Consider the following 16,093-nt stretch of genomic DNA (forward strand, 5'->3'; position numbering starts at 1 on the left):
GTTACTAGGTCAGGCTGTCCAAGTTTCACCCCACTTGATTTTCAGTGATTGGCTCTAAATTCTGAGCCTGTCAGTGGGTTCTGAGCTGGGTCCTCTGTAGTCAAGCTAACCTTTTAAAGAGAATTTATTTATTTATTTATTTATTTATTTATTTATTTATTTATTTATTTATTTATTTATTTATTTATTTATTTATTTTTCCGAGACAGGGTTTCTCTGTGTAGCTCTGTACCTTTCCTGGAACTCACTCTGTAGCCCAGGCTGGCCTCGAACTCACAGAGCTGGGATTAAAGGTGTGCACCACCACTGTCCAGTGAGGGTTTTTTTTTCCCCCTAGCTATTTTTCTTAAGACCTTAGGTATCTAGAACTGCTAATGATCTGTAATTGAGCAAAAATCAATGCCATAGGCCTGTCATACCAGCTACTCCAGAGGCCTGGGCTGTCAAGTGAGTTCAAGCCCAGCCTAGGCAACGTAGTGAGACCCTGCCTCAAGATAACCAGTATAAAAAGGGTCTGGGAGGTTGGCAAGAGGGCTCATCAGTTAAAGAGGCTTTCTGCCAAGCCTGGTGGCTTTGACCTTAATTCCCTACAACCCATGGTGGGTTGGAAAGAATGGATAGCTGAAATTGTCCTCTGACCGACATGTGCAGCCTGCTCTGGTGGCTGGTCATGGGGTGAGCCTCCAGGTGGTTCTGAGAAGGAAAGACTCAAGCCCCGAACGAGGCTGGGCATAGCGGCAACCCACACTCAGTAACGCCAGCACTTGGGACGCAGGCAGAGGGAGGGCCAAGAGTTCTAGGCCCGCCAAGTGTAAAATCCTGCTGCACACCAAACAGGGCTAGTGAGACGCTCAGGATGTCAAGACACCTGAGCGGGAGATAACTGGAGTGCAGCCCTCAGAACCTATGGGGGAAGGAGACAGCTGGTTCCCGAGAGCAGTCCTCTGATTTCACGTGTGCAGTGGCATGTGCAGGCTTACACTCACCCATGCATGGCACATACAATAATAATAAGCTGGGCGGTGGTGGCGCATGCCTTTAATCCCAGCACTCAGGGAGGTAGAGACAGGCGGATCTCTGTGAGTTCCAGGCCAGCCTGGGTTACAGAGTGAGTTCCAGGAAAGGCGCAAAGCTACTTTCTCCATTCACTAGATGAGGGAACAGGCACTGGGAAGTAGCGTGCCCAAGGTCACCTAGGTAGCAAGCAGCTGCTAGTGTGGGATGTGACCCTGGCAGCCCGAGCCTACTGAGGGATGTTAGGAATATGGAGGTGCCTATGACTTAGTACCAAGGCAAAACCGAAGATGAGAGTGTCTGTGGTGAGACAAGCCAGAACCCCCAAGTGTGTATGGGAAGTGGCCCAGCTTTCTAAAATGTTGACTCAAGAAGGCCATGGTGGCGCATCTAATTCCAGCATCCCAGAGGCCTGGGCAACCAGTTACACAACTGTCTCAAAACAACAAAAGAAAAACCAGCCCAAAACAACATCAAAATATTGACTTGGCCCAGGGCAGTGGTGGTGCACGCCTTTAATCCCAGCACCCGGGAGGCAGAGGCAGGTGGATCTCTGTGAGTTCAAGGCCAGCCTGGACTACAGAGCGAGATCTAGGACAGGCACCAAAGCTACACAGAGAAACCCTGTCTCAAAAACAACAAACAAACAAACAAAAATGACTTGTTTGCAGTCACGCAATCAAAATATGCCCAGATGTGGTCCACAGTCTATAGCTTTGCGCCCTTCCGGGCTAGAGACTTTCTTTTGCATGAGCCATGGAAATAGGGAGAATATTTTTGCATTGGCTGAAGCCCTGCTCCTCTTCATTTTCTCCTGGTCTTTTGTTCTTGTTTTGCTTTGGGGGTCTGAGTACATCATGGAGACTGCCCTCAAACTTCCGATCCTCCTGCCTCAGTCTCTGGAGTGCTGGGATTACAAGCGTACGCCACCACATCCAACTTAGCCTTTCCACTTCTTAGTTCGTGATCTTAGAAGCCCTGATTTTTCCTCTCATTGGAAAAAGCAAAAAACCAAAATAGAAGCTATTGCAAGTCTTCCCCATGATACCGATACCGTCTTGGATTTTTTTCTTAGAGAGATCAAAGTGTTTCTAGTTTTGTCATGACGAGGTGCCACACACGTTTGGTTCCCCACCCTTTGGGAGGTGGAGGGAGAGGCAAGCTGAACTCGAGTTACAGGCTAGCCTGGTCTACATAGCAAGTTCCAGGTCAGATTGGGCTACATAGCAAGACACCACCCTCCCATCTCAAAATAAAGTGAACCACGGGGCGGTGGTGGCGCACACCTTTATCCCAGCACTTGGGAGGCAGAGCCAGGCGGATCTCTGTGAGTTCAAGGCCAACCTGGTCTACAAAGCAAGTTCCAGGGCAGGCACCAAAGCTATACAGAGAAACCCTGTCTCGGAAAAAAAAACAACAACAACCACAAAACATAATAATAATAACAAAATTAAGTGAGCCTAATTTTAAGTTCATTTGTGCTCAGGAAGGTTATCAGAGTAAAGCAAAAAGAAAAGAAACCAAAGTCCACCCCACTCTGTTTTTTGTTTGTTTTCCAGTGCTGGGGATAGACACTCTTAAGGGTAGGGTATGCTCTGCCTCTGAGCTGCACCCCTAGGGTTCTGAATAAATAATGATCCCGTAGCTTTCGGACCATTGGCTCCGTTCCCAATTGCCTCCTAGTGTTGAGGAAATACAGCTGCCCTGGAGTTTGGGGCACTGGCGACTGCCACACTCAGGGTGCAGGGAGGAGCTGAGGGATTCCGATCGCTTCGGTCTGGACTCTCTCACAGACCAGGAACCATGTCCTGCGATTGCTGAGAAAGGACTCCCCCCCGAAGTCCCTTGACCCCCATCATGTTTTCTGAGTGAGGACATTAAGGAGATCTCATCTTCAAAAGTTTTTAAAGCCCAACGGACCTTGTCTGTTTCCTCTCTCTGGGACGTTTTTTGTGGATCAGATGTTCACTGGACTCCACCACCCGCCTTATTGTCTTAGTGGCATTTATCGCTCTTTGAAACGGTATTATCTCTTTGTCTCTGGAATGTATGTTCCTTGTTCCTAGTTCCACAAGTTGGTCCTACCCCTAGGGCCCCCCTTAAGTTTTTGCACCCTGCACCTGCTGCTCCCCACACAGGCCTCAGGCAGCTCAGCGGTCTTGGTCTCCCCCTGGCGGCGAAATGATGCCACTAATTCCTTGCCCGGCACAAACACAAGACACAGCTTTGGAGGGTCGCTTTACTCAGCAGGGAGGGAGCAGGCAAGGAAGGACCCTTGCAATTGAGGGGGCGTGGCCATGATGTGGGTGGAACCCCGGGGTTGTCCCTCAGCCGGCTGGAGATGATTGATGTACCCAGCACCTTGCGTGGTCTAGGTGTGAGCGGGACCTACATTCCAGACCTCACCCCGTTGGTCTCCAGGTCGGTGAGGTTACCCCGTAGGGCTTGCTCTTCCTCGAAAGCCTTGAACAGGGAGTTGAAGTTGCCCGCTCCGAAGCCCTGTGGCGATAGGAGGCAAGAATGAGGTGGGGACCTAGCAAGTAGCGGGTGCTACCCATTGGGTGCGGCCTTACCTGGTGGTTGTGGCGCTGGATGACTTCCAGGAAGAGTGTGGGCCGGTCCTGCATGGGCTTGGTGAAGATCTGCAGGAGGTAGCCTTTCTCGTCATAGTCTACCAGGATTTTCAGCTCCTGGGAGGAAGAGCAGACTCCGTTAGAGGAAGGCCCACCCGCCCTTGTAGGATCCTTGTGGGATCCTCAGAAACCTGGAAGGTTCCTGCACCACCAAAGCCAATAAAAGACCCCTGGCCCCAGTTTCAGCTTCCTCCAGATGTGTCTGCAATCCATCATGCCTGAGCCACCCCGATGCTAACTCCTGCTTGGTGTTCAGCTTCCTTTCATCATCCCATTCTCTCATAGCCCCCATCAGATGTCACTGGGACACTTTGGTGTTGCTGATGCGAATGTAAAATGCTGCATCCACTTTGGAAAAAGAACCTGGGAGTTTCTCAGAACGTTAACCATGTCTTCTGCCCCAGAAATGGCTCAGTAGATAAGAACACGTGCTACCGAGCCTGACCACCTGAGATCGGTCAGTCCCAGGAATCCACAGGGTGGACGGAGAGAACTGACTTTCACATTTGTGCCATGCGTGCCCACGTGCACAAAAAATAAACGCAAAGAGAATTTCTTAAATATATTCGCATGTGCGGGATGCTTAGACTCGAGACTTGAGAGGGAATGTCCCGTGCAGAACCTTGTACACCAAAGTCCACAGAAGCATTAGCCATGATAGCCAAAAAATAGACCCAACTCACAGCCACCAACCGATGCAGGGATAACCAAAGTGTGATTTACCCACATTCAGTAGTGAAAAGGATCAAATGCTGTATAGGCCTGGCCTAGGGGGCTGGAGAGAAGGCGCAGCAGTTTAGAACACTTGCTGCTCTTCCAGAGGACTCGAGCTCAGTTCCCAACACTCACATCAGGCAGCTTACAATTCCTGCAATTCCAACTCCAGGGGATCAGATGCCTCTGACCTCTGCAGCCACCTTCATGTGCAAACACTCACAGGCAGACACACACCCACACATAAAAACAGACAGACAAACAAACAAATCTTTTTTTGTTTGTTTGTTTTTGTCTTTTATTTGGTTTTTGGAGGGTTGTTTTGTTTTGTGTTTTTGTTTTGTTTGTTTTGGTTTTTTGAGACAGGGTTTCTCTGTGTAGTTTTGGTGCCTGTCCTAGATCTCGCTCTGTAGACCAGGCTAGCCTTGAACTCACAGAGATCTGCCTGGCTCTGCCTCCTGAGTGCTGGGATTAAAGGACTGTGCCACCACCGCCTGGCATGATACTTTATTTAAAATAACGTTTTTTTTTAAGATTTATTTTATGTGCTTTGGTGTTTTACCTGCCTGTCTATATGAAGGTGTCAGATCCTCTGGAACTTGAGTTACAGACAGTTGTGAGCTATCATGTGGGTGCTGGGAATTGAACCTGGGTCCTCTGGAAGAACAGCCATTGCTCTTAACCATGGAGCCATCTCTCCAGCCCTTTTAATAATTTCTTAAGATTTATTTATTTTATGTATATGGTGCTCTATCTGGACGTACACTTGTACCCAAAAAGAGGACATCAGATCTCATTATAGATGGCTGTGAGCCACCATCAGTTGGTGGGAATCGAACTCAGGACCTCAGGAAGAACTAATAATGCTCTTAACCTCTGAGCCATCTCTCCAGCCCCCAAGTTTGTAGCACATGCCTGGTCTACAGAGCAAGTTCCAGGACAGCCAGAGCTGTTACACAGAGAAACCCTGTCTCAGGAAACAAAACAAAAACAAACAACAACACCCCCACCCCCCACCCTCCAAATCTTAAAAAAAGAAAGAAAGAAAAGAAAGCAGACTAGTCACATCAGTAAGCTCTGGGTTTGATTGAGAGACCCTGTCTCAGTGAATAAGGTAGAAGAGTGATGAGGATGATTTCCAACATCAACCTCAGGCCTCCACATGAACCCACACTCACATGTATGGCTCATACAGGCAAGTATGCACATACATGTATATACCACACACACACACACACACACACACACACACACACACACACACACACGGGTGGGGGGAGAGAGAGAGAGAGAAAGAGAGAGAGAGAGAGAGAGAGAGAGAGAGAGAGAGAGAGAGAGAGAGAGAGAAATGAAAAAATTTAAAGTTATAAAAATAAAAAGCTGGGCAGTGGTGGTGCATGCCTTTAATCTCAGCACTTGGGAGGCAGAGGCAGGCAGATCTCTGTGAGTTTGAGGCCAGCCTGGTCTACAGAGTGAGTTCCAGAACAGCCAGGGCTACACAGAAAAAACAAAACAAAAATAAATAAATAAATAAAGGCAAAATGATGAAACCTCCCAATAGTTTCTAGCCAAATAAGAGAAAACCCCCAAATCATAAATAGCCATAAGAACTGGCCCCTCCTAACCTGCCTGGCCTCCATCCCAATTCAAATGTAGCCTTCTTTCTGTCCCTCACACACTTGTTGACTGAGCCTGCTTCAGGACCTTTGTGTGTATTGCTCTCTCTGCCAAGACTGCTCTTTGCCCAGCCCTTCACGTGGCCAGAACCTTCTCACATAGATTTCAGTTAAAGTTGCCAATTCGAAGAGACCTTTCCCGGCTATCCTCTGCAAAGCAGCCTCAAGTGGTCTGTTTTCACTTTTCTGCATGGTGCCAACTGTCACTTGTCCCTGACACCCCCATTCCCTCACCCCAGTCCGCAACTCCCATGCTGGGCGGGATCTGGTCTGGGCTTTCACTGTGTGTGTGGCCCAGGGGACTCAGGGTTCATGGGCCGGGCCTCACCTCCAGCACGTCCATGCTCTCCTTCACCTGGATCTTGGCTGTCTTGAGATTCTCCCGCAGCAGCCTGTAGTAGGAGGACGGGACAGCCAAGAACTCCATGCCTCGCTCCCTCAAGTGGCGGATCTGTCACGGAGCAGGGTCCAGGTCAGCCTGCTTGTCTAAGCTCAACTATTATGACCAGGAGGACCTGACAGGGTGGGAGGCGGCAGGGTCCCCGTCCAAGCTCCTCTGTCAGGATGCCCTGAGACCCCCTCCCTATGTCTGAGCCCCACAGACCAGCAGTGATTGCTCTCACAGAATATGCACTCTGTGCCTGCCTTTCTAGGGAAACTGAGGCAGAAGATCTCTGTATTTGTCTCAGCACAGCAGCTGGATGATTTAGGTAGATAGAAACCAAGCGTGTCACTTCATCTTAACCCACCATGATGCCCCATGTCAGAGTCACAATTCAAGGTCCCATCCATGGCCTTTCCCCCCTGCCCCCCCCCCACGTCTTCCTGTCTCCCTCCCTCATTCTGTCCTGGCCACACACTTCTCCTCGCTGCTTCTCATCTTTGTCTTGGTGGTCCTTCATGTCTGGAGTACTCTCCCCCAATTCTGTAGACATCACTTCTCAAATGCCCCCTCCTCCACGTGGCCCCCTGTCCTGGCTAGTTTTACGTCAACTTGACACAGCCTGGAGTCATCAGAGAAGAGGGAGCCTCAGTTGAGAAAATGCCTTCCACAAGATCAGGCTGTAGGACATTTTCCTAATTAGTGATGGGTGTGGGAGGGCCCAGCCCATGGTGGGTGGCGCCATCCCCTGGGCTGGTGGTCCTGAGTCCTATAAGAAAGCAGGCTGAGCAAGCCACGGGGAGCAAGCCAGTCAGCAGCACCCCTCCATGGCCTTTGCATCAGCTCCTGCCTCCAGGTTCCCGCCCTGTCTGGGCTCCTGTCCTGACTTCCTTCAGTGATGGACTGTGATGTGGGAGTGTAAGCCGAATAGACCCTTTCCTTGCTAAGCTGCTTTGGTCATGGTGTTCCGTCACAGCAATGGGGACCCTGAGTAGGGCACCCTCCTTGATTACCCTGTTTAGATGTGCCATGCCTTATCTTCTACCCTCTCTCACTTCCCAGCTTTTTTCCCCACAGCTCTTACGCCGACCAGTTGTCCATCCTTTGGGCCAGGTCTGAACTAGTCCTTCCTTAAGGGCTAGATAGGACCTGGCCTCCTCGAAGGCTGCATCCATAGGCAAAGCATGTTTAATTTGGCTAAAAGGATGTAAGTGGTCTTATAGTCTAATAGTCTTATTTTTAGAGTGAGCCACATTGAGGCCCAGAGAGCGCACTGAATCCTCTGGGGCACACAGCAAAGTACCAGTAGGGCTGGGACTAGAGCCCAGGAGGCTTCCTTATACTTGGGACTGGATTTTTCTGCAGAATGAACTCTTCCATTATAGTGTGTGTGTGGTGGAGGGGCGGTAACTCTGTGAGTTGCACGATCTGGAAGGACAGTCCTGTCATCATCCTTCTAGAGGGACTGTCACCACCCCCTCCTACTCTACTTGGCAGAGACTGTCCCAGCAGTGGATAGAGAGGGCACGTGGACCAGGAACAGGGTTCTAACCGTTGTGATGATGTCTTCTGTCTTGAGAGCAATGTGCTGGACCCCGGCACCCCCATTATAGTCCACATATTCCTAGGGGAGGGGAAAAAGGGAGGAGACCACAGCTGTTTGTCCCGTCACTCAGTCCTGTGCCCCGTAGGGGCCCTCACACCTCCCTCCCTGTCCTCTCCTACCTGAATCTGGGACTTCTTCTTGCCCGGAGCTGGCTCATTAATGGGCATCTTGATCGACTCCTCATAGTTGGCCACCACGATGGAGCGCAGAGAGCTGTATTCCGTGTGCACCTGAGTGTCATCCACCGACCAGAAACGGTGGAACTGCAGATTTTTCAGGTACCTGCAGAGTGGCCAGGAGACATACCCCTTGAGTGCCTGCCCAGACCCCCTTACTGTCTTCTCATTTCCACTGTGGGAGCGTATGTCCGTTAAGCAGGCTCTACAAAAAGTGACATCACAGCCAGGGGTGGTGTGGTGGTGGTGGTGGTGGCGGCGGCGCACGTCTTTAATCCCAGCACTTGCAAGGCAGAGGCAGGTGGATCTCTGTGAGTTCAAGGCCAGCCTGGGCTACTGATTGAGTTCCAGGAAAGGCTCCAAAGCTACAGAAACCCTGTCTTGAAAAACCAAAACCAAACCAACCAAACAAAAAAAGTGACATCACACACATCATAGATTTGTTCTTTCGATAATTTTCTTCCAGGAGGAAGGAAAGGGTCATGTAACAAGATATAGATGGGAAATTGATACTCCCAACCGAGGGTCAGGAGCTTGCTTCTCCTTTAGACGAGAGCGATGTTGGTACAATCCTATGGCTCAAATGTGCTCCCCAAACTCACTTAATTGTCACTGTGATGGTTTGAAGAGGGGACCCTTAAAGGGCTGGGCTGTAGCTTAGTGGTATGTTGTGGAATATTCCTTTACTCTGTGTGAAGATGTGTCACTGGGATTGGCTTAATAAAGAGAGGAATGGCCAAGAGCTAGGCCGGAAGAGGTTAGGCGGGACTTCTGGGGACAGAGAGGTCTCGGGGAAGAAGAAAGGGGGAGGTGGTCACCATTCAGACAAAAGAAGCAGGACACACAGGAGGAGAGGTAACAGCCACGAGCCACGTGACGGCACCTAGATGAATAGAAATAGGTTAATTTAAGTTATAAGAGCTAGATAGAAACAAGCCAAAGCTAAAGCCAAGCTTTCATAACTAATAATAAGTCTCTGTGTCATGATTTAGGGACTGGTGGTCCAAAAAAGTCTCCTGCAGTGGTAGAGTGCTCTTGTAGTTAGCTCAGCTAGGCCATGTGAATGTCCCAGGTTAAATAGGTTAATGCTGCCAGGTGGCGCACGCCTTTAATGCCAGCACTGGGGAGGCAGGGGCAGGCGGATCTCTGAGTTCGAGGCCAGCCTGGTCTCCAGAGTGAGTTCCAGGGCAGCCAGAGATATAGAGAGAGACCCTGTCTCAAAGAGCCAAAGAATGAATATATAAGTAAGTGGATTTGGTGGTATCTTCCTCACATGCAAAAATAATACATAACAGTATATAAACAGACTCAAGTAGGTAGCGGCACTCCTTGACGAAGGTGAGCGTTTCACAGTGAAGGCATGAATCCGTAACCTTAGCTTAGCCTTCCACTGCCTTGTACCCTATTTCCACTTGTGTTAAAGAACTGGAGTCACGTGGGGGGAGGTGGCGGCGCAGGCGCATGCCTTTAATGCCAACACTGGGGAGAAAGAGGCAGGCGGATCTCTGTGAGTTCGAGGCCAGCCTGGGCTACAGAGTGAGTTCCAGGAAAGGCACAAAGCTATACAGAGAAATCTTGTCTCGAAAAACCAAACCAAACAAACAAATGAACAAACAAAAAACTGGGGAGGTGGGGGCTGCTGAGAGCACTCAGTGGATAAAGGCGTTTGCCGCTACCGAGTCTGATGGGTTCCACCCGTGGGACCTGGGTGACAGAAACAGAGAATTAACTCTCACCCATTGTTCTCTGGCCTCCACACATGTGCCATGGGACGTGTGTGTGTCCCCACGCATAAGCACACGTAAAAAATAAAAATATTAAATATGTAGATTTGGCAAGAAGGCTTGTCTCCTGTCACAAAGAGGGGTAGGCCAGGGACTCACCACTCTGAGGCAGACAGCATTTCCTGGTCAGGTTGGTTGCCTACAATATGGTCGATCACCTCGAGGTTGCAGCTGGGCCTAGAAGAGGCAAGGGGTTGGGAGGTGAGAAGACTAGCCCCCCCTGCCCCCCCAAACCTCTCCATTGCCACAAACCCTTCACAACACTAGTAGCCCACATTTGGGTGGCCTTTCCTGCTGTGTATTAGGCACAGTTAACTCAACAGCTGTTAACATCTCCATTTTATTGGTTTTTTGTTTGTTTGTTTTTCGAGACAGGGTTTCTCTGTGTTGTTTTGGTGCCTGTCCTAGATCTCACTCTGTAGACCAGGCTGGCCTCGAACTCACAGAGATCCGCCTGCCTCTGCCTCCCAAGTGCTGGGATTAAAGGTATGTGCCACCACCACCCAGCTCTCCCCATCCCCATCTTATGAGGAAGAAACATAGACATGAAGTAGAATTCTTGTACGAGGTTCAACGGCTGACTAGGAAATAATAGAGCTGGGATGTGAACGCAGACAGTCTGCCGCGCAGGGGTGCGGTCCAGGCCTTCCTCTTCCAGGCACAGCAGATGCCTCCAGATGTTCCAACCTCCCAGAGAAGCCCACTCCACAAAGTGGGGAGGGGACCCAGCTTCCTACCACTCCCCCACCAAAGGGCACTCACAGTTTTGAAAGCAGGGTGTCCTTGTGCATTGGGGCCTCGAATCCGGGTAAGAAACGGCCAGTGTAATTGATCTTCTCCACCAGGGTGTGTGTGGTATCTCCATACTGGGGGTGGGAAGCAGCTGGAGTCAGGGAGAAGCCCCTACCCTCCCAACCCTATCAAGGTCCTGGTGTTTTCAAGGAACCAGCCGAACTCTGGAGTTCCGCCGTGAATCTGCCCCTGACTCTGTGGGCGATCCTTCCTGGAATGCATGGCTGCCTGCCATGTTGGGTAGTTAGTGTCTTTGTCAGCCTGCCTGTAGGTCCAGAAACTGTGACGTGGGGGGATTCAGTTTCCTTCTTCATGGCTTTATGTTTGAGATGGAGTCTAGGCTTACTGGTCACCAAGTTCCAGGGATGCTGGCGTGACAGGTATGTGTTGGCTGTGCCTGCCTTTCCCCACCCCTTACCCCCAGTGCTGGGGATCGAACCTGGGTCCTTATATATGCTAGGCAAGTGATCTACCACGGAGCTACGTCTCCAGCCCCCACTGAGCCTGGCTTTGTGTATAGGTGCTAGAGATCTGAAGCCAGGTCCTCGCATTTACACAGCGGACACTTTCCCCACAGCGCCGCCATCCCCCCATCCCCCCATCCCTCCTTTCACTTCTCAGATTTTTGAGTCGCTCACGGAGTTGCTCAGGCTGCATGTGAGCCTAAGCGCCTGGGATTGGTGATCCTCCTGCCTCAGCCTCCCAGATGCTGGGATCACAGGCCTTCCTCATCAATTTTAGCCATCTTGAATATGACTTTGAGGAGGCGGGACTCGTGGCTGCCTCAGTCTCCGATAACAGGAGGGCTGCCCAGGCTCGCCGTCCTTGTGGAGAGGGGACCATAGGCTGGACATTGACCCCCTAGGTGCTTTCCAGACATAGGAGAGGTTGTAGCCCAAGAGACAGATGGGAGGAGGCTCGGTATATGCCCAGGGCATACGGGAGATCCCACTCCAGTTCTTGCTCATTTCAGCCGTGCCCCAGAGGGGGAGGTTTGCTCAGAGATGCCACGCTAGGGTGGAGTGTGGCTTCCTCAGACGCCACAGCTCCCCTCTTGTTTAAAGCCCCCACCTCTGCTGAAGCTTAGACCCCCCCGCAAGCTGTCTCTTCTCACTGGGGGGCGGGGGGAAATGCCTGACGGCTCCCAGCAGCCTCTGAACATTGGCCAAGCATTATCAGAGATCAGGCTTGAGGAAAGCTGTACTCTTGAGGCATGAGGGTAGGGTGGTATAATGGGTGAGTTGGGGGGGCGGGGGGGTCCTGGTGTCCCGGTGAGTTCCAACAACAGTGGGAATGGAGCGTCGGAGTTCACTCACCGTCTGTAGCACGGCGAATTTCACCTTCCCAAACTTGTCTTGCTCCACCCAGGGCTCCCTCACAATTTTGGCTCCCCGTTCCCGGGCTTTCTGTAGGGGAGACCAAGTTGGGAGAACGGTGAGGGCTGGTGCCTCGCAGAGACATCCTGCCTTGCTCCCGCTGTGGGCTTCTGCGTAGTCCTGACGTAAGCAGGACACCTAGCCAGCTGCTTTCAGCTGGGTCCCCTGGAACCATGCCTCACGCCCATCTGGCAGGTGGAGAAACAGGTCCAGGCTCGGGGTTGTGCTGATAGGCAAAGCAAGCCAGGATGCTTGTCTGCCCTGCCGCTGCCAACGGACTCTTAGGACCAGCCCTCGCTCCAGTCCTCAGTTTCCCCTCCTAGAAGAGGCGTGGCCACATAGCAAACCGTGAACTGCCGTTACTTGAGCACCTAGTGTGTCAGACAGACCGTGTGCCGAGTGAGCGCTCTGAACACCCGGGCTCGCACATTTCCTTAGCAGGAGCTCACGGGCTGCATGGCATGCGCCTATCACAGGCCAGGCACTATTCTAGGGGTTAGTCTCTCCAGTTCTGACGGTAACATTATACGTAGGAGGTGGTATTGCCCTCTCCATTCTGTAGCCGAGGAAACAAGGACAGAGAAATTAAGTCACGTGTTCAAAAATCACACAGCTGTTCACTGGACCTCTAAGCTCCCATTTTCTTTCGTCCGGTGCATTACTAGGGTTTGCTTACTCGGCAAGCGCTCTACCACGGAGCCCGACCTACAAACAAGGAAACTTTTTCAAGGAGAGTGTCATGTAGCTCAGGCTAGCCTCATGCTCTCTCTGTAGCTGGGGATAACTTTGAACTTCTATCTCCCCTCTGAGGCTCAGGGTGTGTATCACCATGGCTGGCTCTAGACTGCCTCTTGAGAACTCCATGCTCCAGACATGATCATTTCAATCCTTTTTAGTTATTGTTGTTGCTGTTGTTTCGAGACAGGTTTCTCTGTGTTACAGCTCTGGCTGTCCTGGATCTCACTCTGTAGCCCAGGCTGGCCTCGAACTCACAGAGATTCGCCTGCCTCTGCCTCCCGAGTACTGGGACTAAAGGCGTGTGCCACCACCGCCCGGCTTTCAATCCATTTTCTTTCCAACCTTTCAGGGAGGCTATGATCATCCCCATTTTGTATATGTGGACAAACGAGCAGGTACACAGGAAAGGATGGGGTGCGTGTCGCTGCTGGTCCCACCAGCATCCAGCCTGACTGGTGGGGTCCAAGTGGCAGAGGCCTGCTCTGTCCGCCCAGGGGCTTCTCACCTGCACAATGTGCTCACAGTCTTCCACCTCGAATGCGATGTCCTTTACCCCGTCACCATGCTTCACCAAGTGGTCGCCCATCTCTGTGGCCAGCGGGAGAAACACAGGCAGTGGGGTTCCTAGCCCCTATCCCGGCCCCAGCCTCACCCTTGCCCCAACCCGTGGCTCTGAGCCAACTGTCCAGAGCCACGCTGCCAGCCCCTGTGAGGCCCCTCACCTTTATTCCAGGGGTTGAGAGCGGAAGAAAGAACAAACACAATCTAAAAAAGTGGACAAGGGGGTGGCATTGGTGGCCAGGAGAGGGTGAATGAAGTGCATGCCCTCCCACTTCCCTATGGCGCCCCTGATGGGACACAAGGCTCCACCATACGGGATCCCTGGAGCATGTGTTCCAGCTCCTTTTTGGCCTCAGTTTCCCCCACTGGTCCTCAGAGCTGTGAGCTCTCCCCTGTGGTAGCCATGTACTGGGTCCTCAGTGGTCAGTGCCTGTAAGGATGCCACGGACCAGAGACCCCTTAAACACCCTCCTCTGACATCCTAAGTTTCTAGAGCCTCTGTGGACCCAGTGCTAGACCAGTTCGAGAAGGGCGTGAAACCAGGAAGATTCCATTGCCTGGGCCGTGAGTCAGAGGCAGCTTTGCCATGCATCTTGGGACCAGCTGGGGGTGTGTCCCAAAATGACAGCGTCCCCCATGCAGGACCACACTGGAGCCCTCGACACTAAGACACCTCGGCGGCAGCGATGGCGGCGGCGGCGTTTCCTCACCTTGCCTTGCTTGATGACGTGGCTGACCACCTCCCGGGAGCCCGTCTCCAGGCCCTTGTAGGCCAGCGGTTCGAAGCCCATCTTGTTGCAGTAGAAGGAGGCAGCCTGGATGACAGAGGGGCAAGGGGTTCAGAGGGGTGTGGGGACCACCCCGGAGATCCCTAGAAGGGAGCCCCAGTCCTCTGTCGGCCCTCTCGTTCCTCATTTGTGGACCCTCCTAGGAAGAAAGGCTACCCCCCCTCCCTCCCCTGTGAAAGGTCCCTGCCGGGGTCTGTGCCTCTGATTGTGTAATGAGGATCCAAAGTGCCATTCCTAGCCTGGCCCAGATCCTCCCCTCGCAGTAGCCAATCCCATTTCCAGCTGGGGCCGGCCCCCCTTAAGGAGGCCTTCCGGCCTGTCCTCTGCCCCCTCCAGCCTTTCTACCTGCTTGGCGTTGCCAACCCAGAAGGTCACGGAGTGGAAATGGAGGAACCGGCCTCTCTCAGGCTGCAGGAGGCAAGAGAGAAGAGGTTGAAGCCCCGGATGCAGGGTTGGTTCCCTGGCCACTGCTCTCTCCAGCCTCAACCCCCAAACCTAGGAGGCTGCCACCCACCACCCTTATCTTTGTCTAGCCCCCAAAGACATTTCTTGCTAGAGGATCGGAGCTCCTGGAGGGTTCAGAACTGGGAACCCCCCACAGGAGGCCTGCCCGGGGTTCACAGGAGGAAATAAGCTGGTGTGGGAACAGCATGGTGTAAGGTAGACCGCAGACAGAATTTGAACAGGTTTTAGAGACCGGCAGGCATTTAGGAAGGGAGCTCCTCGGGAAGCCGACATTGAGTCCAGCTCAGTCGGTGGGAGGGGATGGGGATGAACTTGAGCGTGCGGGTGGACATCACACCCTCTGGCATTCTTCCTCTGTGACAAACCTTGTTCCAAACCTCCCCAGCCCAAGGGCCCCACATTTACCTTAGGTCCCTTGTTGGTGTAGGATGTCTAAGGAGGAAAGGAAAAACACAATGTGAGGTTTGGACAGAGGACTTCTTCAAGAGTCACCATGGGTCGGCACTTGCGGCTACCCCCATGGCCCAGACAGACTTACCATGGTTGATAGTGGTCACAGTTCTCGTGGTCAGGAAGACTGGGACGAGAAGCCTGGGGAGGTGCTGGGCAGTGTATTTACCACCGGGCAAAGGCAGGGCCCGCCCCTGGCCTGGGGAGGTTTTGGACAGTGTATTTACCATGGGGCAAAGGCAGGGCCCGCCCTTGGCCTGGCCTTCCTGGGGGTGGGGAGCTGAGCTCACCCTGAGAGCGCCTAGGCTTGGGATCCTCCGAGTCAGTTCTGGCTTCACAGGGACAGGGCAGTGGTGCCATCCTCAGAGGGAGAGCGATGCTCTCTGTGATGGTCCACTGGCCAGTCGTAGAGCATAGCCCGGGCGAGAAGCCAAGGGCACCTTCTCTCTAGGACCTGGGGGTAGGACTGTGATCTTTGCCATCTAGATGGAAAGCTCCCAAAGCAAGGGCAGCTTAGTGCAGGGGTATCTGATGCAGGGGGAATCAGCCGGACTGTTGGGGCTTGGTTGAAACGCAGTCTGCCAAGGAAACACGTAGATTCTATTGAGGGCGAAGGGCTGTGTTCTCTGGTCATTAGGGGCATGGGTGTAGAGGGTTTGCATCCTGGCTCTGCCGTGGAAAGTCACCAGGGCCTGGGAGCCTCCGTTTCTTTATCTGTAAAATGGGAACAATAGCCAAGTGTGGGGACACGTGTCTATAATTCGAGTCCTCCAGATCAGGCATGAGGATTCCCACAGTTCAAATCCAGCCTGGTCTACATCGTGAGTGCTTGGCCAGCCAAGCCAGGGATATACAATGAGATCATTGTCGCAGAAAAGGGGTCGGTGTGTGTGTGTGTGTGTGTGTGTGTGTGTGTGTGTGTGTGTGGTGATGGGTAA

The 16,093-nt window shown here is 52.3% G+C and overlaps 1 protein-coding gene across 1 annotated transcript; it reads right to left on the minus strand.

Moving 5' to 3' along the window:
• Window positions 1-3,239: 3,239 nt before the first annotated feature.
• On the minus strand, window positions 3,240-15,360 carry Hpd (4-hydroxyphenylpyruvate dioxygenase). The gene is made up of 14 exons (XM_006970725.4): window positions 15,244-15,360; window positions 15,111-15,137; window positions 14,586-14,648; window positions 14,163-14,267; window positions 13,614-13,656; window positions 13,397-13,479; window positions 12,094-12,183; window positions 10,748-10,851; window positions 10,085-10,162; window positions 8,145-8,307; window positions 7,972-8,043; window positions 6,366-6,488; window positions 3,588-3,704; window positions 3,240-3,513 (listed from the first exon to the last, which is right to left on the minus strand). Exons 1-14 carry the CDS (start codon window positions 15,244-15,246, stop codon window positions 3,403-3,405), a joined length of 1,182 nt encoding a protein of 393 aa, XP_006970787.1. The 5' UTR covers window positions 15,247-15,360; the 3' UTR covers window positions 3,240-3,402.
• Between the last annotated feature and the right edge of the window lie 733 nt (window positions 15,361-16,093).

The sequence above is a fragment of the Peromyscus maniculatus genome, chromosome 23 (assembly GCF_049852395.1).
Source record: "Peromyscus maniculatus bairdii isolate BWxNUB_F1_BW_parent chromosome 23, HU_Pman_BW_mat_3.1, whole genome shotgun sequence".
Taxonomy (NCBI): Eukaryota; Metazoa; Chordata; class Mammalia; order Rodentia; family Cricetidae; genus Peromyscus; species Peromyscus maniculatus.

What these genes read in the sequence shown, in the direction of transcription:
- Hpd (XM_006970725.4), bottom strand. An exon ending in GGGTTGGCAACGCCAAGCAG is followed by an intron (nt 14,268 to 14,585) that starts GTAGAAAGGCTG and finishes TCTGTCATCCAG; the next exon opens with GCTGCCTCCTTCTACTGCAA. An exon ending in ACTGTGAGCACATTGTGCAG is followed by an intron (nt 12,184 to 13,396) that starts GTGAGAAGCCCC and finishes TCTCCCCTACAG; the next exon opens with AAAGCCCGGGAACGGGGAGC.